General features: G+C 39.5%; 2 protein-coding genes across 4 annotated transcripts; both read left to right on the top strand.

The window, feature by feature from the left end:
* The first annotated feature begins 1,164 nt into the window (after nucleotides 1–1,164).
* chmp7 (charged multivesicular body protein 7) lies at nucleotides 1,165–12,617 on the top strand. 2 transcript variants are annotated; one of them, XM_036578533.1, is made up of 11 exons: nucleotides 1,165–1,380; nucleotides 3,545–3,835; nucleotides 4,690–4,861; nucleotides 5,347–5,532; nucleotides 9,039–9,172; nucleotides 9,323–9,371; nucleotides 9,458–9,577; nucleotides 9,754–9,852; nucleotides 10,594–10,651; nucleotides 10,807–11,023; nucleotides 12,326–12,617. In XM_036578533.1, the coding sequence occupies exons 2-11, from the start codon at nucleotides 3,549–3,551 to the stop codon at nucleotides 12,336–12,338; spliced, it is 1,335 nt and encodes a 444-aa protein (XP_036434426.1). In that variant the 5' UTR covers nucleotides 1,165–1,380; nucleotides 3,545–3,548; the 3' UTR covers nucleotides 12,339–12,617. The 2 variants fall into 2 exon arrangements, with proteins under 2 accessions (XP_036434426.1, XP_036434427.1); XM_036578534.1 differs by having other exon boundaries at nucleotides 1,165–1,386.
* A 3,121-nt stretch (nucleotides 12,618–15,738) lies between these two features.
* Nucleotides 15,739–27,302, top strand: entpd4 (ectonucleoside triphosphate diphosphohydrolase 4). Of its 2 annotated transcripts, none has more exons than XM_036578532.1 (13): nucleotides 15,739–15,988; nucleotides 16,661–16,769; nucleotides 18,135–18,332; nucleotides 18,985–19,190; nucleotides 19,388–19,538; nucleotides 19,640–19,743; nucleotides 20,195–20,254; nucleotides 23,307–23,437; nucleotides 24,195–24,361; nucleotides 25,551–25,875; nucleotides 26,224–26,309; nucleotides 26,415–26,576; nucleotides 27,013–27,302. In XM_036578532.1, exons 2-13 carry the CDS (start codon nucleotides 16,762–16,764, stop codon nucleotides 27,242–27,244), a joined length of 1,830 nt encoding a protein of 609 aa, XP_036434425.1. In that variant the 5' UTR covers nucleotides 15,739–15,988; nucleotides 16,661–16,761; the 3' UTR covers nucleotides 27,245–27,302. The 2 variants fall into 2 exon arrangements, with proteins under 2 accessions (XP_036434425.1, XP_036434424.1); XM_036578531.1 differs by having other exon boundaries at nucleotides 23,307–23,461.
* Nucleotides 27,303–27,520: the final 218 nt, after the last annotated feature.

Here is a 27,520-nt window from a genome sequence, read left to right as displayed (position 1 = left end):
AGCATAAACTTTGCCTCCTCTGCAGACCAGTTTTGGGCTCCCACCATGCTGAACGTTATAAATTTCCGTTGTGGCGCAAACATACTTAAACTATCTGTCTGGGAATGTAAACACATACAGGTGTTTACATGGTTATTATTCTTCTGTTTAACAGATTATTTACAGGATTACCCACCTCGTTCGATCGGACAGAAATTGTGTGCGGAATGGCCTCAATCGGCCTAGTCTATTCCGATTGAGCTGCATACATGGACGTATTCTATTACAATTGAGCTATTAGTTGGATTATTAACGGACTATCAGGCTACACGTAAACGTGGCTAGTGAGTGTGTTTACATGCACTTAATAATCCGATCATTATCAGATTTTGGCAGTTGTCAGATTATTTAAGTGGTCATGTAAACAGGATACTCGGATAAAGGCCTAGAAATCAAATTAAGAAATCTGAGAGCTGCATTTTAGCTCAGTAAATGGATTTTTCAGCGCATGTAAACTCTTAGTCTGATTTCTTTTGTTTTTTGCATGTGCAGAAACAGAGTGCTGTCCCAGAAACAGCCAGCAGTGTTTAACACAGCACCAACAAGATGACAAAAGGAGCGGTGCTGAAATCAACTTGCTTGACGAAATTAAGAATTCTTCATCTTCTAGACTGAAGTAATTTAAGCTAAAGTGACTCAGCGTAGAAAACAAATACATGGCATGTAGAATTACTGACAAAATCTGATTTTCTGCAGGTCTCTGATTGTTAAGTCCATGTAAACGTACTCAATATTTTGTTGGCTTTGCCACTATCTTACCATTACCACCATTATGTATACGACATGTGTAGGTCCACTGGTTATGTTGGTTATAAAATGGCTATACTTGCCATGTACCCATAACGACTCCTGGTTCCTATCACCTCCACTGTAAAGAAGTGTGAATAGTAAGTTTCTCTACAATGAATCATTTCACGTTAAACCACTCTGTGTGACGTTTCTTACATCTCATTGATTAAATTATGCAGAAGAAAACGTTTAAATCGGTAGAATTTCCCTGGAAGTAGATGTGACAGAGTAAATGTAACTAGTTACTCTCATCTGGTGCAGTAAGGCTGTTTGTATGAGGACAGTGCAGTACTGCACCGCTAGATGGCGGTAAACCGATCCCCTCGTGACTAAATGAAAACACTCCTCTTTGCCTTTCCGGGTTGTTGGCGTCTGTCAGGATCAAAACAGCTGAAGAGAAGCGGAGGGTTTTCCTTTCACTTTTCCTCTCAGGCCGTTTTTAGGATCTTGTAAACTCTGCACAGCATGAAGAAGTTCGTCAGTCCTTCTGAGCCGACATGCTGAGAGGAGTCCGTTAGCTGGCAGCGTCCTAGCCGAGCTGTAAACCCGAGTGTGAGTGTGAGTGTGAGGAAGCTCAGCTGGTGGTTTTGTTAACCTCAGAAAAATCTTATAATCACACAAAACCGAGAACATCCACATAATCTCATTTTACTCATAATCGGATTAATAACGTGAGCCTGCCATGTTTCGCTGTCAGAGTTGTGAGGGGTGTTGTTGACGAAGCTGAAATCAGCTGCTTGTTCGCCAACTCAGCGTTGGAATTTTTCCGTTCCACCTTAAATGGTGCAGCAGTCGGAGCAACATCAGTCGCCAGAATGTAACTGCTGTACCATTTAAGGTGGAGCGGAAAAATTCCAACGAGGAGCTGGCGAGTTGGAAGCCAGTTTCATCCTCGTATTGTTGTGGGGTGTCAGCTCGGCCTGCTGTGAGAAAACGCTGGTTAATAACAGGCTAATGTAGCATAATCCACAGTAACAGAAGAGAAACATGACTGCGTTGTGGTGATGTGAGCCATAGGTTTACGGTGAAAGGCAGCTCAAAGTGCTTAACGTAAAACATAAGGAGAAGATGGTGTGTTTATTTTCTCAAATTCCTGAGTTAAAAGGGGTAGGAATGAAAAATAAATTCTTAAAAAAATTAAATTAAATTATACAAATAAAAAATCACACAAAATAATGAAATTGGTAATAAAATAAATGAATAGATAAAATAAAACAGAACTGGAAACCACAGTATGAAAAATAATACAACACTAAACTAAACTAGAAAAGCTTATGTAAAAATATTATTTGAATGTTCTAAAGTGTTAGATTGGTTTTTAAACTTGCTAACTGAGGAAGCTTGTTCTCTGTCATGGAATATATTTATATGTAGATATATTTTTTATTAAACCTGATTTTTCACAGTGGAAGCATTTATGTCAAAGGGAAGTTCCACCGATTTTTTTTTTTTGCATTAGTCAATCATGGAGATGTAACTCCATGTATAACATTCAGAGTGGTTTGATTTGACATGGTGCATGATAGAGAAACGCACTGACTTTTTTTTACAGTGGTGGTGATAGGAACCAGGGTTTGCGAAGTCTACAATGCAAATCTAGCCATGTTGTTTACTATCTAAAATGACCAGTGACCCTACACGTCTTCTATACATAATGATGATAATGGTAAAATAGTGGTAAAGCCAAACCATATCTGTATAGATTTTCCACAGGGAACTATTTTGATTTACAAAAAAAGTGAGCATTTCACATTTTTAGCCTTTCAATTACACATAAACAACATGTGAGAGTTCTACTGACAGTTTTGGTAAGATGTCTTGTTCACAGTGTGGTGATTGGAATCAGAGGCCTGAAGAGTTTAACGCCTCTAAAACCTCCCTCACAGAAATGTATTACATGAAATGGTTATGAATATGCTCGGATGTAGTTTCACCAGAAAGTGTTGGCCTAAAACTTGCATTTTTAAAATACATTAATAGTTAAGAGGGTGTTATACAGCAAAATGGTCCCCAAATAAAATTGTTACTATTTTATCAAAATTACATATAAAAACTCAAAAGACTTAGGTAGGTTTATGAGCAACTAACCAATACTGAACAACTCTGACTCCTACACAGAGTCAGAGTTGTTCAGTATTGGTTAAGTGTTCACAGTGGTGGTGATAGGAACCAGACGTCTGAAGAGTTTGACGCCTCTGAAAGCTCCCTCAAAGAAATGTATTACATGAAATGGTTATGAATACACTGCCTGATATCTCAGACATAGTTTACAATAGTTGTTTTTTTAATATATTCATAGTTAAGAGGGCAAAATAGCCCCCCAAAAAATTCCTACTATTGTACAGTTATCAGCATTACGTATTAAGAAATCCAAAAGACCTGTGTGGGTTTATGGGTCATTTTGGGTAGTAAATAAAATGGCTATATTTGCTTTGTATCTTGATGTCTGGTTCCTATCTCCACTATTTAAATAAATCTGCGTTTCTCTAGTGAAGCACATCAAACCACTCTGAATGACTTTGTTTACATCTCAGTGATCGATTCATGGAGGAATTTTAGGAAGTCAGTGGAATTTTTCTTTAACCACTTTACTGGATGGTGTTGTGTGCCTACAGACTAAATACGGCACATTTCATCATGCCTTGGTATTTTTTGTGTAAGATATGTATTTCATCAGTTATTGTTTTTCACATCTGAGTAAATCTTCCCTTTGCAGTGCAATGCCAGTGTCACTGCAGCAGAAAGTTGGCACATCCTCCAGCTCAGAGTTTCCCCCAGACTGGGAAGATGATGAGCGCATGGCCTTCTTGTTCTCCGCCTTCAAGGAAAACCGTGAGGTGGACACGACGGACTGGGATGGGAAAATGAACTTCTGGTCCCCGCTGATCGTAGAAAGCTGCCGACGGCGAGGATCTGTTTGTGTGAGCCTGCAGGAGCTGAATGAAGGTTTTCGAAGAAAGGGGGCCATTCCTCTGGGCCTAGGAACAGTCGTTCAGAGTATGATCAGGTACACTGGCACCATTAATAGTCAATAACTTCATCTCACAATGCAGGAAAAGAGCTTATTGTATCATGAAAGCTCAGATCCTAAACGTTTACATTTACAGTTCACAATACAAGAACTACTCGTTTTGAATTTCAAGCCTTTTGCTATTTTCACTGATAGAACATCAGTCAGTCGTCTTACTCTCAGTGCTCATTGTATATGATGAAGATTCTGTGCCAGATCTTAAAGTAGTCATAAGTGAAAAACGCAAATTGCCCTGTTCACCTGGCATTAACACATCTCGGGTGATGTGATCATAAGTGGACAGCGCTAAGTAGAGGTGTGGACGGGATCAGTGTGTCTCGGAAACGCATTGTGATCCAGTCACTCAGACCACCTGTGTAGGTGGTCAGGGACGCATACGGCCACATAACATCTGTAGTGTTATGTGGTCCTACATTCAGCTTCCCAAATCTGATTTTGTTGTTTGGTCATTTATATTATCTTTTTAATTTGGCCTTTATCTGACATCAGACTGAACAGATCCTGCTTGTAAACTCACTCGAATGGGCAAAAGAACACTGATCCACCCAACATGCTCATCCAACGAATGTAGCGTAACTCCTCTGGTGGCAGATTTAAACGAATAGCTTTCTGTTTTTTAGGCCCGGTACCAGGTTCATGTGGTTAATATGACCAGGGATATTAACTCAAAAGATCAATTTTGATTCAATGTTGACTTTACAAAGCAATTTTTAGAATATGTTCAGCATATTGCTAAAGTAATGTCATTTGTGTATTGCATTCCATGCTGACCACTTTGAGATCTGATGTTGAATCTTTTGAAACTATTACTATGATTTTTTCATATCCAGGAGTGGGAAAGTGCAGAAGGAGTCGGATTTCGCTGCTAATGTAGATTCTGGCTGGTTGTCTTGGGGTGTCGGGCTGTTGTTGGTGAGACCGCTGAAATGGACACTGTCGGCTCTGCTGGGCAGCGGGAGAGTTCCACTCGAGGAGACCTTTGTGGTGATTGAATTGGTTAAAGTAAGTTGCTAACAATGTGAGCCACCGTAAACTGGGAGAACATACACTGATCAGCCATAACATTATGACCACCTTGTTTCTATCCTCATTGTCCAATTTATCAGCTCCCCTTCTATATAGGTGCACTTTGTAAGTTCTACAGTTACAGACTGTAGTCCATCCGTTACTCTGCATACTTTGTTAGCCCCCTTTTACCCTGTTCCTCAGTGGTCAGGACCCCCATAGACCCTCACAGAGCAGGTACTATTTAGGTGGTGGATCATTCTCAGAGCTGCAGTAACACTGATGTGGTGGTGGTGTGTTAATGTTGCGCTGGTCTGAATGGATCAGACACAGCAGTGCTACAGTCTGTAAAAGTGCACCTATATGGTAAGTGGAGCTGATAAAATTGACAATGAGCGTAGAAACAAGGTCATAATGTTATGCCTGATCGGTGTACATTGAAGTACTTTATAATTAAATTTCATGCTACTTGTTTGTTGTAGGAGAAGGCCACCGCATTGCTGGCTGCGTATCGGAACTCTCCTTTGGCGGGACAGTCTCTGCTGTCCTTCCAGGAGCTGCGCTCTCTCTCCTCTCACATCTGCCCGGACGAGACAACTCTGTGCCTGGCTCTGCTGCAGCTGCAGAGGGAGAAACATGTCACGGTCTCGCTACATGAGGGGGAAAAGGTGTGTAGTTGTGCAGGGTGTGGCAGAAGAGCAGTAGCCACTTATCCAGATGTGCACAGTTTCTCATATGTAGCATGTTTGGTGTCTGAAATTTGCTTTGTTAGTTTTGCACTGGAGCTACAAGGCTAATGTAGCTAAAAAGTAACTGAAAATCATAGCTAGTATAACGACTGTGCGCATGTTGCTTTATTAAATGGGTAGTTTTTTGCTTAGAATTGTGACCATGATTCCTAGATGTGCTTATTCAACATAGCAATTTTATGAAGAACAATATGGATATTTACCAAATTCTCACACAGCAACTTGCAACACGCACCACTTCTTCTGCCCAGTTAAACCAAGAATAAAACAAGAATAAGCCACAGTAGATCACATGTGGTCTCAGGGCCTCTGAGCCGTTTGATGGGATGAAGCGATGATGTAGCTATTCAGTGATTGGTTCTACGTCGACGCCGCTATTGTGCCACTGCATCTTGCCAGAACAAAAAAAAACAAGTTCAGTTCTCTTACACAGTCAACAGACAGACCGATTAGGCATAACATTCTCAGCACTGCAGTAACACTGATGTGGTGGTGGTGTGTTAGTGTGTGTTATGCTGGTCTGAGTGGATCAGACACAGCAGTGCAGCTGTAATTTTTAATCACCTCAGTGTCACTGCTGGACTGAGAATAGTCCACCAACCAAAAATATCCAGCCAGCAGCATCCTGTGAGCACTGATGAAGGACTAGAGGATGACCAACACAAACTGTTCAGCAGCAGATGAGCTATTGTCTCTGACTTTACACCTACAAGGTGGACTGACAAGGTAGGAGTGTCTAATAGAGTGGACACAGTGTTTAAAAACTCCAGCACCTCTGCTGTGTCTGATCCACTCGTACCACCACAACACAGCTCTTCTCGCCACAGAACATGTACAATTGTGACTAACAGAACCTACACTGACGCAAGTTTAGATGATAATGACTCTGAGGACGCAAAGTTGAGTGGCTGAGGGACAGAAGGCCGGAGTTAAACCTGTTCTGTGGTGTATGGACCTGTAGCGTCCTAGCTAGGCTAATCTTGCCTGGTTAGCTTATCTAGTGGCCTACAGATCCAAACACTACAAAACAGCTTCGATTCCCTCTGCTTTGCTGTTACAAGTGCAGATGACTGAAAACTCATGTCCTCAGTCTGACAGAGCAAAGTCAACTGATTGGTGTTGATCTGTAGCCTGCTGGGCTAGGCTAACGCAAGAGTGACGTTAGTTTTCAGACTAAAGGTTCTACCTACCACTGTACATCCTCCATTCCAGCTGAATGACACTCAAATAGGGCTGCAACAAACGACTAATTTGATAGTCGAATAATCTATCGATCACTGAAACGAATAATCGATTATTCGGGTTATGAATCACTATATCATCAGATAACTTTGATGTAGCTATTAGGTTTTAAATTTAGCTTAAGATTGTTTTATGCATTTACTAACCAACAATGAAGACAATAAAGATGAACAACATTCAGGAATTCACTGTTCTAATGAACTGTCCTGCTAATACAAAAGATAAAAGAATAAAACTCCAATATATTTTTCCTGTCAAAACTTATAACCAAGGATGTGCAAAGTAGCAGCAATAAAATATAACAAAACTAAATTAGTTTTCCTTTAATCAAGTTTAAAAAAAATCAATATACATTTAAATGTTAAACAGTGCAGTCTGTGCTCAGTGCATTCTGCTCTCTGTCAGCGCTTTGCTGCAACTAAATTCTGCAGTCGCAGGTCTTCAGTGAAAACGGAGGAAATTCTCCGGGCTCCTGTGAGAGTCGCGCTCTCCTCTGAGAGCTGATACTCCCGCTGCAGAGGAGATGCGCTCTGATGGAGCGGAGGGGAAAGTGGCAAATTTTACTATAAACAGTTAAATGAACGATTTTGTGTAAACGCTTAATTTCAGCGGTAACCCTTCGTCCAGTTGCCCTGTATGTCCGCTGAGAACTACACCCTGAAGCTGTTAGCGAGTGGTGCTAAACATTCGCGGAGAACAGAAACCTGTTTGGAAACGCTCTCCTGTGTTTGCCGAATCTGACCGCACCGGTGGCCTCGTCGCTGCGAATAATAGATACTTGATTTTCTGTTCTCCATTAACGATTCCAGAGAACCTGCATTTCGAAATACAGAAGTTACAGTTCAGCTCACAATAGGACAGAATTTAGCATTAGCGTTAGCTAACAAGCACACTAGCACAGCTATCGCCGCGTCCCAAACCACACACTACTGTACTTCACACCCTACACTAATGAGGGCACTTCTAATGGTATATGCGCTATTTTTACACACTATTTAGTGTGCTAGTATGCGATTTGGGACGGGGTATATGTTACCGAGATAAATCTTCTTTCATCCAGTGAGCTGAGAAGTTTCCTCTTTAGATGCCCCAACATGGAGGATGTGCTCCCATGCCAGCCAAGGACGGCTTTTTTTTCCTCAATTTAGTTCCACACTTTGGAGGATTTTGTTTTTGAGGCTGCCATCGCGCTGTTGTTAACTCTCCAGTGAGCGGTAATGTCAAAACGTTCCTAGTGAACACGAGAAAGACGCGTAATGACGTCACCAACCAGTCGACTACTAAATTAGTTGACAACTAATTTGGTCGACGATTTTAGTCGACTAAGTCGAATAATCGTTGCACCTCTACACTCTGGTGACTGGTGTTGGAGTGACAGCTGGAATCAAACATGCCCTGTACCGTTTAGCCTGTTAGCCATTGCTGAGCCACTCTTCTGTGTAGTTTTCTTCAATACTGCCTGGTTCTGACTTAGCAGCACAGCAGATGCATAGCAGACCTTTGTTATCTATATTGTTTGGTAATTTTTTCAATTTAATAAATTGTGTGTTTTGCAATTTAATAAATTGTGTGTTTACAGCTCATAAATACCTTCTTGTTAAAATAATAAAACATCTAGCGCTTAACCATGTGAAGTATACTGTAGCCGTATGTTGTCTTTTGTTTTTAGTAACTGATGTAAAGGTAAAAACCTTTAAGCCCCTGTTCATGATTCATGAATGAAGGTGTTCTGTGTGTGGAAGACTGCAGCACAGCTTTATCAGTTTAACAAGCTCGACAACAGTTGGGGGGTCTACTTTGCACTGCTACAGAATGTACTAAAGCTAGACAACAAATCAACATCAAATTTTTGTGCATCAAAACTTTGTGCAACAAAACTTTTGTGCATCTTAAAGCTACAGACGATTTGCTTTTGGACCTTTAAATCGCCTGACTTGCTTGACAACTGTGATAGATGGAAAACATCTGCAGTTGACGATACTAATTGGATCCAGCCTACTTCCATTACTTGTTAGCTACATTTGTCTTGTAGCTTCAGTGCAAAACTAAATAAGCAAATTTCAGATGCCAAACACGTCTTGGCTGATCAACTACTTAGGAGGTAACAGTTAAATTATAAAGCTATTATTATGCTTTAGTATTCATTATTAACTGTGCCTCTTCTTCACTTGTGGTACGGCCAGTTGGTGAAGTTCAGTCAGGCAGGACATGGACGTGTGTCTCCAGTCAGTGAGGTGGATTTGGGGATCTATCAGCTGCACCGCAGTGAGAAGCTGCTGGAGGAGAGAGTGGAGGAATTGGGCCAGGAAGCAGAAAAGTATGTTTATTTACATAGAAAAATATTATTTTGATGGAGTATCCCTTTTCTAACACAGTAACACTTATGTAATTTATTGGCATGTATTTACCTGTTTGTTTGTTTGTTCGTTTGTTTACATAGATATTTATGTGTTTCTTTTGTTTTTAGATGTAAAGAACAGGCAAAGGCTCTGCTGAAAGAAGGGAAAAAGTCTCAGGTGTGAACGATATTTTATTTTTAGTGTTATAGTATTTGAAAAGAAAGATTTTACGGAAAGCATCTCACTGTCCTCTCTTTCTGCAGGCACTGAGATGTCTAAAGGGGAGAAAGCGTGTGGAGAGAAAGGCAGACCGTTTGTACGCTCAGCTTGAGACAGTTAAGGGAATCCTGGACAGGATAGCAAGCTCACAGACTGACCGCCTGGTACGATACACATGTGAACTGACTTGCTGCCATTCTGCTGTCGTTCTTTCAGCTGAAACCTCATTCCTGTTTTTCTGTGTTGTTGTTTAGTCATAAATGGATAATAAGGTCATTTACAGTGGAAACTTGACTCCTACATTCTCGTCTATATCTGAGTGAGTTCGTGTGTATTGTAGGTGATGCAGGCATACCAGGCAGGCGTAGCAGCTCTGAGGATTTCTCTGAAGGGCGTAACGGTTGAGAGAGCTGAGAACCTGGTTGATCAGATTCAGGAGGTAAGAGTTTATGGTAATACCTTAAAGGAACCTACATAGACACTTCACAGCACATGCATAAGCATTGAATAATGTATTTATAAAGCAATGCTTTATAAACACACTGCTTTATAAATACATTATTCAGTGCTACATATATGAAATGCTCTTTACCCATTACATGGAACCTTGTAATGGCCCTTATAGTAATACTTATGAAGTTCTTATGAAGATAGTGTTATTAAGCTCTGAAAGCTTTTAGAAATTCCCAGAGCCCGTATTTATGTATGCAAAGTTTGAGCACCCCTGGTCAAATCAGAGTTTGTTGATTTTGTAAGTGAAAATTCGTTAACACATGCTCTGCAGGGAACACACTTAAATATGGCATTTTTCTGCTAATTTTATATTTTATATATTTTATATTGAACTTTTTATAAATGTAACTTATAAATATAACTTTTTCCAATATGTTAAGCAAATAAACAGTAATTGTGCATTAAAATATGCAGAAGTGTGTTCTTTGTAGAGGATGTGTTCACTTATTGTCACTTAGAAAATCAACAACACGTCATTTGATGAGGAGTGCCCAAACATGTGCATACGACTGTAAGAGCAGGTCTCATCATTTCTTTAATCTTGCTCTGTGGTTCATAGAAGGTGTTAGATGACCCCAGATCAGCATTTTTAAATTTGGGCCCTAGATTTTACATGTTCGTTTATTCATCTCTGTTCTTCCATTCTCTTTTTCTTGCTCTTTCTCAGCTCTGTGATACTCAGGATGAAGTCAATCAGACTCTTGCAGGTGGAGCCCTAGACTCAAGTAGGTTTTATGTTCTCAACAAATAACAAATAAAAAATGACTTCTATTAAAATTTTACCTCTCTGGTTTGTCAGTAATGTTACTAGACTCCACTTACAGCAGCTATACACAGTGTGATCAGGTTAAGGCTAATGACTTTATTGCTTTTATTCCAGATGAAGCAGATTCAGAGGAGCTGGAGGAGGAGCTGAAGTCTTTATTAGAAGAGAATGCTCCAGACACAAGTCTAACACTACCAGAGATCCCATCATACCCTGTCGCAACTAAAGAAACGGCTGTGCTGGGCGACACTTTCTTTCGCTCCCTTCCCTCCGTGCCTGATACTAGCATCACCGATGAGGAGCTGGAGAGGGAGCTCAGCCGAATCAGGCTGTGAGTTGCTGTCCTCTTTCTTTGGTTTATCAGTTACTAATGACACTCATAGGCATCCGATCAAAAGAATCAAATACTTTTTACTTCTTTGGTTGCGGATACATGTATGAAATTATTGAAATATTTAGATCATGTGCAGCTGTAGGAGGCTAGGAGAAAAAAAGTGTTCAGAAGCTCTCGATGATTTTAAAATGACAGAGAAAGCTGTATAAGCTTGAGAATGAAGTTAATGAAATAATTCTAAAAAAAAAAAGATTTGTAATTTAATTTAATGTAAAAAAAGTATAACTAATTATTTATGTATTTATATATATTAATAAAAAGTGTCCAGAAGCTGATGATTTTAAAATGACAGAGAAAGCTGAAAAACAATTAATAAAACAAAAAAAGATTCAAAAATATTTTTACATATACAACTTATAACATATTTATTTAATACATAAATAATATACTATTAATTGTCATTCATAAATATCCATTCATTTATAAATATTTTTCCTGATTTATTTTTATTATTATATTTATAATATAAATACAGAATAGAGTAGTAAATCTAAAACATCCGTTTTGTTGTGGAAATATATTTTTTAAAACTACACTGTATAAATGATTAACTTTGGAATGGTAGTGTTGATGGTTCATTGTCTTTCATTACAGTTCACTGCACTGTAAATTTGATAAATTATGTATAAATATAATATAGATTTAAATAAATGTTGACTTTTTTCTGAGCCAAACAGCCAAAAAAGTGCATCAGGTTTTGAAAACTTTAACACTAATGCCACCTTTCACATCAGAGCTCATGCTCGAACCCTACTCAGACACACGGTAGCTCCTGTGTGTGTTGGTGGAAGTTGTGCTATGATAACTTTGTCACTGTTACAACTTGATGAATCTATTTCTTCTTTCTCTTTATCTTCTTCCTGCATTCATTATATTAAATAAAAAAGCACATTGGACTTGATGTGAAAGTTTCAGCGCTTTAAATCCGTATAAATATACTCAACGTGAAAAGACCTCAAAACAACTATACATTAAAGAACAACTAAGCATGAAAAATGCTGCTACTGAAGGTGCTTGTGTGTGTCACATTCACTACTGTGTGTTCAAAAGGGTAAAACCAGGATTGGAGTTTCAGATCACGGATCAGCTCGCACAACGCTCACACTTACAAAATGAAAATAAAAATGCTAACCTCTACTTTTTACCATCTGAAAGTTTTAAGCTTACATGCTGTTTCTGTGTGAATGGGCTAATGCGAACATTGTGATCTTTTCATGTTTTTTTCTGTTTCTTATTCAGGAATGCAACATAAAGGACTGATGTTAGTGTTGAAGTGTTGGCATGACACAGCACAGATGAGAACAGATGGCACAATAACCACTGGACAGGCTGTCTACAGAGACTGCAGTTTACAGAGAAAGCAATCATATAGCCTACAGTGTATGTTCTTTTTTTTCTTTGTCATTATTCATGTTTGTAATGGCATGTTTGTGGTTTTCTTTTTAAAGAGAGTTTTAAGAGTGGCCTTTAAGTAAAAATGTATTATTCTAATAAAAATTATGATGCTTAACAGGGTATATTCACAGCTGAATCTGACTTACTGACTGATTGTTTTTTTTTTTAATGACAATGTATGGAATCAAAGCGTCATAGCAAAAATGTATCTACAGAACCAGTGTAACCCAGGCAAATGGCTTACGCTCTGCAGAATGGCTTTGACTTCAATGCCTTTGCAGTCAACTTGTTTCAAACAGAGGACTAGGCCTAAAGTGGTAAAATGTAGCTGATCAGCTAAAAGATGTTTGGTGTCTGAAGTTTGCTTTTTTTTTAGTTTTGCACTGGTGCTATGAGGCTAATGTAGCTAAGTAATGGAAGCTCACACCCCTGTATGATGACAGAGACCCCACCAAAAACTAGGGCTGTACGATATTGACATAAAATGTGTAGTTCGATAAAGCTGTGGGATATCACTGATGAAGATATGAGAAGTGATAAATTATTATTAATATAGTGTATCTCTGACTAGATATAATGCAAGTTATATACATAGTATATATGTTACTGCCTCACACACTGGTGATGAGAACCAGGGCCACAATGTCTACAACACAAATATATCCATTTTATGTACTATCCTTAACCACTGGTGAACCAACATGTTTCACTTGAGTTTCTATAATATACTTTGTTCACATCTCAAACATTAAATTATGCAGAAATTTAGAAAAATCAGTGGAGTTTCCCTTTAAGTTACTCGTCCCCCACGCAGGACAGCAGGGTTTAAAGTCCATCGCAGAGAAACGCTCATTGGGCTTCTTTTAAACTGCTACTTTTGTATTTTTACTCAAGTTGTTTTTGGAATGGTACCTTCACTTACAAATCACTATCTCACCAATACTTTTACCTGGCTAAGGCTACGCTAAACACTTATTTATTGGTAAAAAGGTAGTGCCATATTCTGTCGACCGCATGCCCTCACCAGAGCCAGTTGATGGGGAGCCTGGCCACCTAGTATTTCTCCTGTTATATCAAAAACATGACGACAAAATGCCAAAGCAATGGGGCTGAATGGAGCTAAACAGATAAAAATGAAAAGTTAAAATAGTTTCTAATCACTTGTCTGGAACCTTCCTTTCATTTTGGAAAAAAAGAAAGATGTATTTCACTAAAAAAGTAAAGAAAACTTAATTATATAGTTACTTTTTTCCTACAGCAAACGGTTATGGGTAGTAACATTACTGCCACTGAGTGCTGATTGGTTAGCATTACTGCTACTGAGTGCTGAGTGGTTAGCATTACTGCTACTGAGTGCTGAGTGGTTAGTATTACTGCTACTGAGTGCTGATTGGTTAGCATTACTGCTACTGAGTGCTGAGTGGTTAGCATTACTGAGTGCTGAGTGGTTAGCATTACTGCCACTGAGTGCTGATTGGTTAGCATTACTGCTACTGAGTGCTGAGTGGTTAGCATTACTGCTACTGAGTGCTGAGTGGTTAGTATTACTGCCACTGAGTGCTGATTGGTTAGCATTACTGCCACTGAGTGCTGATTGGTTAGCATTACTGCTACTGAGTGCTGATTGGTTAGCATTACTGCTACTGAGTGCTGAGTGGTTTGTATTACTGCTACTGAGTGCTGATTGGTTAGCATTACTGCTACTGAGTGCTGAGTGGTTAGTATTACTGCTACTGAGTGCTGATTGGTTAGCATTACTGCTACTGAGTGCTGAGTGGTTAGCATTACTGCTACTGAGTGCTGATTGGTTGGCGAGCGGAGCGCTCAGAAATATAAAAGCAGGGTTAAAATGTTTTATGCTATTCTGTGTTCTGGGAATGAATTGATTCCCCTCTATAAAAAAGTTTAAGCGCTTACAAACTATTAATAGTTTATAGTTTAATTAATAATTATTTTCTCAAATGCTCCTAATCAACCCATTCATTTCGGACTCGCTCGGGAGCGCCCTCTATCGTTTGAGAAACCCGGAAGACATTATAGGGTGGTAATTCTCCTCTCTACAAGTTCTCTGGTTCTCCTTACTACACCTGGACTCAGTCTATCGGACAAAACAGCGCCATCTAGTGTATTGACTGAAAAGCGGCCATTAACCCTGAATATTTAGTGATTCTCTTGCTGATCTAATCAGTGTTAGTCGGTTCTCTTCATAACGCAGGCTGTGATAACGGAGATAAAAAAAAGTCCAAAAATGAGAAAAATACAGAATATATTTTATCCTGGAAAATGGCCATTTTTTAGCTTTCCATTTATTCTCCTGATAATCAGAAGTTTTATTTAAAAACTAATCAGGTTACATACCTAAATAAATCCAAACTATTCAATAATCACCAAACACGCCCTTATGAAAAAGATCTATACTACAGGAATGGAGTACAGGATTCCTATAAGACTCTTAGTGAATTCAGAAAATTACTGTAGTTTCCCTGAAGGATATACACAGAAGTGTTATAGAAGGTGAAAATACTTTAAATATATATATATTTGTTATAGTATTACCATAGATCTTTTTTTGTAAATACTTTTGTAAAATTATAAGATAAGAAAGAAGAAAAGAAGGTACAGGAATCTTCAGATTGTACATGCACTCTAACATTTAACAACCTGTAAATATTTAGCAAAATAATTCAAGCTTTTTTCTACAACAAAACAAAAACAAGACATTGCTGATGAGGTTAGAATATACATTTAAGTACCAAATACACTTAAAAGTGGGGATGTACAAAAATGTACAGAAAGTGGAAGCCATATTTTTCTCAGCTCCTGACACGATTTAACTTTTCAATGAGTTACTAATAGTGAAATTGCTCCAGTTAATATTCATTCCTGCCTATGTAGAAACACCATACTGACAAAAAAAAACATTTATTTAATGAGACAACTAATAGTTTTTAAAGCCTGAGACGTCGAGCCTTTTGTTCAGCACGAGTAATACGAACACACTCGCGCTTAGTTCCACAGGTGGCTCAATCCCTTGTTTTTGATGATGCATGGATTATGAAGTACACGTGAAAAACACTGAATCATGATTTTTCTTCTTAAAGATGACATAATGAATAGAAACATAAAAGAAAAGAAAAAATGGGACGATGTACTTTACATTTTGTTGCCAACACCGTGCAGCAAGGGCGTGTATGGTAACCCCAATTAGTTAAAGAGACGCGCATGCGCACTCACTCGCTCACTCACTCCTCGCCTACCTGCTCCGTAGTTAGCTCGGTTAGCATCGGGCTGTTAGCCTGCAGTGCCGGGTTTTAAAGCTATTAGCTTAACCCCCTTAGCGATAGCCGCCTTCTGAGTATTGTAAACATACTAACTTTGCTGCGGGTCCGTGTGTAGGGGGTTAAATCTGTACATTTGTGTCCATTTTTTTTATTTAAAAGAGTTGACGCGCCTCGCCGGGATGGATGGAAGAGTGAACTTAGCCACACGCCTAGCTAACGGCTAACGGTGAGTAACTCAGCACTAACACGAGCTAAGCTGAAGTTTGCCTTGTTTAATACCAGCCAGGCAGGTTTATAGTCTGTATTTAACCACTTGGTCAGTCGTCAAGGTTATTTAACGTTATCTAGCTACTTACTTGAGGGACTGTTTGCCATCTTTGCCCATTTAGCACGATAGTTAACCTAGCAAGCTGACGTTACGTCAGTGGGTCAGTTTAATGTAACTGGTTGCCTTGAGCTGCTGGTGTGTTATAACAGTTAACGTTACCAGTCAACACAGTTGACTAAATGGCCGTGTGGGCCCACTCAGGAAACCTTAAAGGGATAAAATGTAATTTCAGCTTATTATATCGGTAAGAAGGCGTACAGCGTGCCGGCAGTTACTACGTGGTTAATAAATAACAAGCCAGTGACAAGGGACGGTATAAAACTACGTAGCCAGTTTGCATCGCATTATCTTTTAAGTCCATGTAAACTGGCTGTTAGGACGTGGTCGAAATACGCTTAAAACAGGTCAACAAGTCATTTCAGCCTTGGCTCGTGTGGCTGGCTTAACGGTGGAGTGAAGTTCTCTTCCGTGTGTTGATTAATCATGTGGACAGAAGGTTCTGCCACGTCCCCTTAGACGTGGCTCAGATTAGTTACAAGTTCAAGGTGCGTTTCTCTTGGTGATGTCCAGGCTAAGGATGCTGTCCAAAAGCAACACTGCCGTTCAGAGAAGGGGAGACAGTTTAAAGGCCTGAAGATCACAGCATTGGCCACCACTGGGACCTGTACACAATGGGAAGGTAGGTCCATGCTTTTGTTTTAGTTACGTCTTTAATAATGTTTGCAGCATAGTTTTCCCAGACTTACTACATCTACATGATTCAGGGGGACTTTATTGAGACAGTTGAACCAAATCATCTCTCAAACGTTTAACTTTTATTATGTTTCACTATTTGGTACTATTGTTAGGATTACTGAATGATGCACTGTACCCATATGGAAAATATAAGTGAGATGTAAATACATTTCAGATGCTTTGTTTCATTTTTAAATGTATTCAGAACACTAAAGTGACCATTTTCATGTGTATTTTTTAAATATATTTAATTAAAACATTTAGCATGACCCATATTTATTTTATGTATGATGTAATGTTGGAAGAGTCTGGGGTTTACTCGAACGTTAAAAATGAACTGACTGCGTGACATTTATGCTTTAATCACAGCACCAACGTAATAACAGAAATACAGGTTTTTGTTATGACAAAGTAGGCAGATGCTTAAACACATATTGCCTCTGTGTGACTGGAGTGTTGCGGCAGTGTGACTGCTGAAGCTCTCACGTCTTGACCTTTAACGCATACAGCATTTTAGCTGCGAAGCATTACAGCGGGCCTATAGCTGCTTTTAACCGAGTTCTAAGGTCACCCATTTGCCAAATGGATGAGTAGTTTATTTCATTTATTTTATTTTGCTTAATAAAATACGCTGTTTCAAGCCTGTAGACAAATTGAAAATAGGTCTGTCACGATTATGTAATTGCTTAATCACAGTTATTTGAACTGATCGTGGTTATACAGGCAGACTGCAGTTATTTTGTTAGCATACACACAATTATAGGTGTACATCACAAACAAACAAACAAACATTTTTATCTGATGCATTGAGGCAAATACATATAAATTAAAAAAAGAAAAAATACACTTGTTGAAACGCATAATTGGCCTTATGAAAATGGCCAAGTTCTGCCTTGGTGTTATAATACCATTAGAGGGCAGCGGTGAATAATGTTTGTTTATTTGAGCTCAGGCTGTTTGTGTTATAAAGTTGGGAAGTGCCACAGATAGGAAACAAGATAGCTAATCAGCTAATTCAGCCATTTTTGTTAACTGCAGTTATTTGTAAGACAATTGTCAGCTAAAATTCCAGAATTGTAACTGGCCCAATTGGAAATTTTTATGCAACCTGAAAAGTTTAACATTTTTTTTTTTCTTTCATTTTTATCATTTGTTTTGCTCTGTGCCTATCCTGTATATGCTGCGCTGATTCAGTGCTGTGTGTGGGACACTCTTCCGTGCTGTTTGTGCAGACTGTGAACTTTTTGAACTTTTGTGTAAATATCCAACAAATGAAAAGTCTTTTTTCCTGTATGTGTTTTATCTGCAGGATCAGTATCTCCTGCCTGTTTCCAGCATCATGGCACTTCAGCCTGTCTCCTGTAGTTCTTCCCCGACTCATGCTCCCCACATTCAGGCAGCTGCTCTTGCTTAGCGTCCTGGCAGCGCTCCTCGGTCTCCTCTACCTGCTGCTGGTCTCAGGGAAAGGACAGAACATCTGGGTCCGAGAAGACAAGCGCTACCACAGGTCGGCTTGCTTAGTTCACAAAAAAGCTTATTTAGCACATTTGTTGGGGACAGTGACAATGTCAGGTTGTCAGTGCAATACAAGTATAGATATAATGACAAAAATGTATTTTCTAAATTTCATTTTTTTTGTTTTTGATTTCAATTTGCTTTGAATTTTTAAAATATGAAGCTGATGCTTTACCAAGAGTAAAAGTAATGAAAATGCAGTTGATACGTTAAATAAAATCAAATGCTTGAAGCTAAAACAAAATTTGGTTTGACAAGGTAACACACTCCTTTACATAAAATATGGTAGACAGCACTAATTAGAAAGGCCAAGTATGTTTTTCACACTAACGTTGCCTGTATATCCATTTTAAACTGAAACAGTATTTTTTGCCAGGTTTTTGTTTTTGCTGTTAATGGAATTGTTTACTGTCTCATAAAAGGAAAGAAGCATGAAGCCAATATTGTGGTCTGTTCTCTGCTTTAGTCAGAATCAAACGATTGTTTCAAATCATTTCTGATTTTAAATTAAAATTCTACACATTTCTTTTTTGAAAATGTTTTCCATGTTTGATCTTGGAGATATATTTTCTGCTTGTGGAAACTGTTTTTCTGTTATGGTTATAGTTACTTGTTACCCTTGCTGTCGTCCTTTTGCTCTCCAGGCATTTGGCGCGGGTGACAGATGTGGAAGCCACGGACACGAGTAATCCCAACCTAAACTACGGTGTGGTGGTGGACTGTGGGAGCAGTGGTTCTCGTGTGTTTGTGTACACTTGGCCTCGGCATAATGGCAATCCTCACGACCTGCTGGACATCCGGCAGATGAGAGACCAGCATCGCAAGCCAGTAGTCATGAAGATCAAACCAGGTCAGTGTGGAAAGGCTAAGCTGGAAGGCACAAAATGCTGGTCCAGAGCTTTTAAACGAAGCTTAACCATGGCTCTCACCAGTAATACGTTCAGAGTCTTTGTCTTTGTCTCCTTTAACTAGTTAAAATCTGCCACCAGTGTGGTTACAGTGTTTACTTATGTGTCAAAACATCATAACACGTGTCCGCCTCTGCAGGTATCTCTGAATATGCAACTACACCAGGAAAAGCCAGTGACTACATGTATCCTCTGCTAAGTTTTGCTGCCCAGCACATCCCCAAAAACAAGCACCAGGAAACTCCACTGTATATACTATGCACTGCAGGCATGAGGGTTCTGCCGGAGAGGTGATTACATCCTAATTCTATTATAATGCCTGTATCAGTTGCTGCGAGTATAAATTGTGATTTCAACCTCATTCACTTTTATACCTTATTTTTGTTTATAGCCAGCAAGAAGCCCTGCTGGAAGATTTGCGGACGGACATTCCTGTGAATTTCAACTTTCTCTTCTCTGATTCACATGTGGAAGTCATTTCAGGAAAGCAAGAAGGTGAGACAGATTGTACAGATTGTTGCCAATGAAATGGGATGTTCAATTCAGCCAGCTTTGTGGGGTAATTATTAGGGATGCACAGCCAGTTGTGCCTTGATGCCGATATCTGATATTATTCGTGCACATAACAATTTATGCAGTTAGGTTAACATTTAAAGGTAATAGAAATTGGAACTAAATCTACCTGTGTTACAAATGCAGTAAACGAAATACAATGCAGACATTTTAGCACAGTCGCTGAAACGTTTAGCAAAGTTGCCAAACAGTTTTGCTCTGTCAGAGTACGGTAAATACGTCATTAGTCATAGGGTTGATATATTGGACTAATTTTAGCATTTATCTGATGCCAAAAGTTTTTTTAAAACAAATATCTGAAGCAATATGAGTCCAATATCATTGTGGCTCAGGTCAGAAGGGTTGTTTATCCCCTCTCATTTTATTTTTATAGGTGTATATGCATGGATTGGAATCAACTTTGTGCTGGGGAGGTTCAATCATGTAGATGATGGTAAGTTTTGCTGCTCTTTGTTATTAGGGATCCAAGCACCAAAAATGTAACAGGTGACTTGTTCATTTGTTCAATATGACTTTAATTTAGACTGAAACCACTTGAACACTTAAACATTAGTTTTTGCTTTTGTGTCACATTTGTTACTGCGTTTCAGAGCTTTGGTAGCTTTTTGACTTGCTGTAATGGTGTTCAGAAAGTCAGACTGAGAGTGAGTGAGAGCAGATCTGATATGAAGTACTTTGCTTTTACTAGTTCCATTCTAAAATGGAATGGTTGTCATGGGGCCATAAAATATGTTGTATGGCCTTACACTGTGGCTTTGAATTGCAAATGAAACCCACACATCACAGCAGTCAAGCAAGACTGTTCTACACACTGGTTGATTAGACCAGTTTCTAATAGTTATTTTCCAATAGAAGCAGCAGTCTTTCATAGGCAAAGGCCATCAGATGCCTGATATGTTCTGTACTCCTGAAAGCTGGGTAATGTTTTCCAGCTCTTACTTAGGTGCTGGTAATGTGAACCCTGTGTGGGTGGAACACTGCTCTTATCTTAGAGTGGAGGTCTTTTAAACACTACTGTATCCAAGGCCATCTTTCACAGATGTCTACTTTCTGTGTGCCATGCTTTATTTTCAGCGAAGGAAAGTTAAATGTCAGCATGACTTAATCTTTGCTTGTCCTTAATGTCAGAAAGCCATGTCTATAAATATTTTAACCTGTCACTGCTAAGCTCTGGGGCTTTGTGGGATTATAAGCTTTATTAAGACTCTGCTGTTGTTTTAAGTATGTTCGTAAATGGCAAACATGCAGTAGACATAAGTGAGATTTGTTGTTTTAGTTGTTGTAAGCATTGTTTTGAGCTATCGTACTTCCATTAGGCCAGGCATATAACTGATTCCACACAGCCCAACCTCACGTTCATAAATGTGTGTATTTTGTGTCTTTTGAGTTAATGGTCATGAAACTTCTTAAAGTAATAATGAAAAAAGGTTTTGTAAAAGTTTAAATTGTGGCTATGTGATGCTCTGTCATTGATTTCTTTCATATGTTGCATGTGAGTGCTTGATTTATCTATTTAGAAGTCTTGTTGGAAACATTTCCTGATATCTTGGACACTTGTGGCCTTATTTCCTAAAGTGATTGTAGCAGTGAGAGCATTTATCAGACAGCATTTGAAGTGATACTCTCTGTCATGTTAAAGAAATCATTGTGCTGTTTGTTTTGGGGACTTGTATGTGGGGTTTATAAAAACCTAGATATACACTATAGGGCCAGAAGATTGTGTATAGAATCACTGTGCACTGAGCCATGCAAATTCCATAGATAAATACTGGCAGTAAAATAGGTCTTACTGAAGAGCTCTGTGCCTTTAAACGTTGCACTGTCATAGGATGCAACAAGTCAGTTTGTGAAATTTCTGCTCTGTTAGATCTGCCCCAGTCAGCTGTAAGTGCTGTTGTTAAATGGAGGCGTCTAGGAGGCTATTGAGAACCGGTTTGGATCAGCAGGAGGGGCGCTGTGCTCCGTGTGATGAAAGCATTCACATGCCTCTGACTACCTTAACCATGTCTAATGCCGAATGTCATTCTGTGCTCTCCGTCATAGATAAAGCTGTAGCACCTGTGTCCTCAGAATTGTGTTGCCTTGTCGAAATGTCTTACCACAGTGCATATTTATAGATGGCTCCCTACATAAAACTTGAGGGAATAGTTTGATAGCTGAAATCACCTCATCCAAAAATCCTGTCAGTACTAAACTACGACAGGTGTTATAATAACTGCTGCACCATTTAAGATGGAACAGGAAAATTCAGACAAGAAGCTGGCAGACTGGAAGCCAACTTCAGCCTCGTGTTAAAACTACAGGTACTATAGTTTGATTGTCTGAATGTCGTTATCAGAAAATCCAGCATTTAAAGAATAATTAGGATATTTTGATAGCCTGAATTGTCCTATCAGGAGCTAAGCAGTAATATTAAGCTGAGTATCTACTGAATTAAAATTAAAATAATTCGCTAACTTTTAGGTAGCCTGAGGTGAGCTGTCCTGACAAACAGGGGTAACTAAATTTTGTTTTGCTTATAGTTGTTAATATTTTCAGCTGTAGAGAGATGACCACAGCTTTTTTTTAATCTTTTGTAATCTTTTCACATCTTTTAATGTCATGTCTTTATTTTTTGCACCAAATTATGGAGAGCAGTATCAGTAAGCGTATCATTAAATATCGGTATCGTAAAAGGATTTCTGTTGCATTGCTCATCCCAGAGTTCCAAACTGTGTCTGGAAGCAACATTAGCACAAGAACTGTGCTTTGAGAGCTTCATGAAATGGGTTTGTGTGGCTAAGTTCCTGCACACAAGCCTAAGATCATTATGCACAATGGCAAGCTGGTGTCAAATGGTACTGGATTCAAAGTGGTATAAAGCACCACTGGACTCTGGAGCAGTGTAAACGCTCCAGAAAATCACTCTTCACTATCTGGTGGTCTGTTTGAGGAATCTTGGTTTGGCAGATGCCAGAAGATCGCTATCTACTGGAATGCGTGATGCCATCAGTAAGGTTTAATGGGGGAGGAATGGTGGTCTAGGGCTGTTTTTCAGGGATTGGTCTGGGCCCCTTAGTTCCAGTGAAGGGTAATGTTAATGCCACAGCATAAAAAGACATTTTAGGCAATTATATGCTTCCAACCTTGGGGCACCAGTTTGGGGAAGGCCATTCCTGTTCCACCATGACTGTGCCCCTGTGCATAAAACACTTTGATAATTTTAGTGTGGAAGAACTCCAGTGGCCTAAATGAAGCTCGGACCTCAACCCCATGGAACACCTTTGGGATGAGCCAGGCCTTCTCATACAACATCAGTGCATAGGATGTCCAACAAGCTTATATAGGTGCGATGGACAAGTGTTCACATATGTTTGGCCATGTGTTGCTTGGCCCCATAATTGCTGCTATGAAATTGTCACCTAACAGCAGCGTTAAAATGACAATTTCTCCCTCCTTGCTGTATTTTGATTTCTCTTTTATTCTGTGGTCTTTTGTCTTCATAGATCATGAGGCTGTCGTAGAGGTGCAAGTTCCTGGTGGTGACCAGCAGGAGACGCTGGTGCGCAGACGCACAGCTGGAGTGTTGGACATGGGTGGCGTCTCCACTCAGATAGCATACGAAGTGCCCAAAACTGTAAGCTTTGCTACTCCACAACAGGTTATTATCTACAACAATTTCCATTCTTAAAGCCAAAAAGCTTGGTTTGGTCACTCACAACCTTTTCTCCCACCTCTCTGGTACATGGTTATCTTACCTTGCCCTTCCCTATGGACTGAGAAGGCCTGTAGAGCTGAGGCTCTGAGTTAAGATCAGCCTGCTGCATGATGCCACAGCAGTGTGTGGGTGTGCAAGGCCTAATCATTGTTCAAAGCAGCAAAGAAAAAGATTAAGTGCTTATTCTGATTCAGCATGTTTGCTGTGTATTTGGGGTGTTTGTGATTTATTTTTGCCATTGACCATATGGGGAATTTCCAGAAGTCTACCTTTTTATTTTACGTTGTCACTTCACTAACAGTCTATTAATTTATTAAATGCAACGCATCTGATCTAAGACCAGGTTGTTCCAATCGGGTAGTAAAGTCTTTTTTGAAAGTAAACATGTGGAAAGCTTTCTGTGCATGCTTATCACTGGCTGAAGGGCAAGATGAACTAGCTTCAATACACTTTTCCTGTTATATACTAAATGTTTCTGTTCTCTTTCAACTTCTAACAAATTGCGCTCCAGTGTATATGACACTGCTTTTGAAAGCTTTGCCTGTTAATGGATTGTAGTGTGTGTATACTAACATTAGTAACCAGAGTAAGAGTTTTTTTAAGCCTCTTTATCTGACCCAAAGCAAGCTTAGACGTGTCTTTTTGCCCACATGTATGTTTCTATTTGCATTTACAGGAAGAGGTGGCTAAGAACTTGCTGGCCGAGTTTAACCTGGGCTGTGATGCTCATCGCACGGAACATGTCTACCGGGTTTATGTTTCAACATTTCTGGGTTTTGGTGGGAACGCAGCCCGGCAGAGATATGAGGAGCAGCTTGTGAGCAACACGATCCTCCAGAACAAGTGAGAGCCACAGTGGTGTGAAAATGTGTCTGAATGTGGTGCATCTGCATTAAGGCTGGACAATATATATTTATCATTATTATGGTAAACTATGTCACAATAAGCTTTTCTGTGCATATCAAGGATATTGTGAGTATTTAATGAATGCTGATCAGCTGCGAAGAAAGCATACTTAGTCCTGCTTAATTGGATTTAGTGCAGTTCAGTAAATGCGTAAATGTCTTACCTTGCCCTTTCTTGGCTGTAAGTCTACCTTTTTATTTTACGTTGTCACTTCACTAACAGTCTATTAATTTATTAAATGCAACGCATCTGATCTAAGACCTTTTTGCCTGTTCCAACATATCAGATGTTAAAAAAAAATCACACATTGAGTAGTGTGAAAGTTTCTTATATTTCAATTGTTTTTTGCCTACTACTGATCTAGATTGATTTTGGATTGTTAGAGTTGTGTATAATTTATTAGAATAATATTCAGTGAGTATGCACTCATTTATTTGCTGTAATAAAGAATTGTAACTCAACAAAATTGTTGTGAGGTCAGAGATTTACACGTGTAATTGGTGACCTCACCTTTTCTTATTGTAAATCCTAATGTCCCCTCTGGGGACTTCTCTGTTCTCAAAGAGTAAGAAACAGCACTTTGTGCTTTTTTTTTTTGACATTGTTGTTATTGTTACATGATACTGTTTTTCAAATTAAGGAGTGAGAAGCTGTTACACATTCTCCAATTCCCCAATTTTTAAGGATTTCTTTCATTTCTTCATCTGAGATGTAAACAACGTCATTCAGCGCGGTTTGATATTAACATACAGACTTAGATTTCTTTACAGCTGTGATAACAGGAACCAGTGGTCACTATGTCTGCAGCATAATTACAGCCATTTTATTTACTGTTTTGTTTACAACCAGTGAACCTACACGTTTTAGGAATCAAGCAACAAATTCATAACCATTTTAATGTCATTTTCTTAGAAATTTAGAAAATCCACAATTTTGAAAAATCATCAGAATGCCACTTTATGTTCCCTCTTAATTTGGGGACAAAAAGTCCAGCTGTCATTTTATGTAACTGTGTAGCACTGTATGTAAAGGTTTACTGAATAATATCCATTTTTATCAAATTTTGTTGGATTGTAGTGGACTAGTAGTGCATATTTCTATCTCACGTGTTGTCCTCTGTGTGCAGGCTCTTGGGTAAGCATCAAGGCGAGAGCGCCGACTCGCCCATACTCGACCCCTGCATGCCCACTGACCTCGAGGACGAGGTGGGCCTCCCCGGCCGGAAGCTGCACCTTCGTGGGACCGGAGACTTTGACCGCTGCCGCCTTCTTCTCCAGCCATTTCTCAACCGCACCAATGAGACCAGCACCTCGTTGAATGGGGTCTACCAGCCCCCCATAGACTTCAGCAACAGCCAGTTCTATGGCTTCTCTGAGTTCTATTACTGTACAGAGGATGTGCTGCGCATGGGGGGTGACTACAACTCCACTAAGTATGCCAAAGGTGCAAAGGTGGGCTTAAAAGGACACTTGTGTGTTTTAATTTTGTATGAAAGTATCTACGTCTTAACCAATTTTAGTTTTTAGGGTTTGGGTTGTTCGAGTCCCACTTGGAATAAACCCACATACTCCACATATGAATGTTTTTCATACTGTAACAAAGCTGATTAAACTCATTTGAGGTTTTCTACTGACATATTTATGCGTCTCGTTCTTTCAAAGCTAAAGGAAAAATTGTATACATACGTATATCTATATTTAGAGCGCTTTATTAATTGTAAATGATGTTGAAGACAAAAAAAAGGTTACACAGGATAGATTCAGTTTAGCCTGTCTAATTCTTTTCTTTGATGATTGCAGGACTACTGTGCCACCCAGTGGAAAATTCTAAAAGAACGCTTTGATCGTGGTCTGTATGCTTCCCATGCAGACCTGCACAGGCTAAAGTATGTTACAAACGCTCACCTTCCCACCACAAATTAGATTAACATATTAGAGTGACAAGCTCCAAAAGGACAAGAGAAACAGGCTCTGTCTTCCTCTCTTGACAGGTATCAATGTTTTAAGTCTGCGTGGGTGTATGAGGTGTTCCACTCAGGTTTCTCCTTCCCTTCGGGCTACGACAACCTGAAGACTGCACTGCTCGTGTATGATAAAGAGGTGCAGTGGACTCTGGGAGCCATCCTGTACCGCACACGCTTCCTACCTCTGAGGTACCTCCACCTCACTTCATAACACTACACAGTTTCTCTTGGTCTTTAAAGCAGTGCTTTGGTCCAAAAATTGAATTTACAAATGTAGTTGATTGGCCAAAATGTGTGGTATGCAAAGTAATAGAAAATTATACCCCAAGTATAGCGTTACGCACACAAAGCTGTTGTAGCTAACCAGAAGCTTGTATCCTCCACTTTAGGACAAAAAGGGCTGATGTAGCCAACATTGTGCAAACTAGGCTAATGTACAAGAAATTAGCCTGATTGAAATGTGTGCAGCCTGATTGTTTTTTTTTTTTTGTTTTTTTTTCTGTACTTTTGTCCACTTTTAGAGAGAACCATGTCTGCCTTGATTAATATGAAGAACTCATAGTGATGCTTTCTTTTGTGACTTTCTCACCATGTTCTCTAATTCCTCTGCCTTTCTGCTTCACAGGGACATCCAGCAGGAGAGCCTGAAGGGCTCTCACTCGCACTGGCACCGCGGCTTCACCTTCATGAATAACCACTATCTGTTCCTGGCCTGCTTCTTGGTGGTGCTGCTCTCCATTCTGCTGTATGTGCTCCGGCTGAGGCGCATTCACCACAGGGCTACCCTGCTACGAGGGACCTCTGTCCAGTGGCTAGAGGAGGGACTGGGCTCTCCAGACCTGCCCGTCACTCTATAGAGCTCCGGTCGCTGTCCGCTGTGCAGTCAATAACTGGAGGAGAGCTTTGACTCTCCAGACTTTTAATAATAAACTGTACAGCTTGGGCCCTGTGAATCAGCTCACCTGTCCATTTGCTAGAGGAGGGCTTGCACTTTCAAAACCTTCACCCTTCATGGCTTTGTGCCTGCCAGTATCAACTGAATATCTCCCTTCATTCCCAGACCCCTTACAATGGACAACTTTCATATCAAATCGTTCTCTCAATATAATATTGACTCCTGACTTTTTCTGACT

This window comes from Colossoma macropomum, unplaced genomic scaffold (assembly GCF_904425465.1).
Source record: "Colossoma macropomum unplaced genomic scaffold, Colossoma_macropomum, whole genome shotgun sequence".
Lineage (NCBI taxonomy): Eukaryota > Metazoa > Chordata > Actinopteri > Characiformes > Serrasalmidae > Colossoma > Colossoma macropomum.
The sequence above is the reverse complement of the archived record's forward strand: the minus strand, read 5'-3'. Positions and strand labels throughout refer to the sequence as shown.

Bases quoted from the DNA above. Each gene is read 5' to 3' on its own strand.
- entpd4 (XM_036578531.1), top strand. The intron at 20,255-23,306 runs GTAAGTTTTGCT...TTGTCTTCATAG, and splicing joins GTTCAATCATGTAGATGATG to ATCATGAGGCTGTCGTAGAG. The intron at 26,310-26,414 runs GTATGTTACAAA...CTCTCTTGACAG, and splicing joins GCAGACCTGCACAGGCTAAA to GTATCAATGTTTTAAGTCTG.
- chmp7 (XM_036578533.1), top strand. From the start codon at position 3,549: ATGCCAGTGTCACTGCAGCAGAAAGTTGGCACATCCTCCAGCTCAGAG. The intron at 5,533-9,038 runs GTGTGTAGTTGT...TGGTACGGCCAG, and splicing joins CGCTACATGAGGGGGAAAAG to TTGGTGAAGTTCAGTCAGGC. The intron at 9,173-9,322 runs GTATGTTTATTT...TTTTGTTTTTAG, and splicing joins TTGGGCCAGGAAGCAGAAAA to ATGTAAAGAACAGGCAAAGG.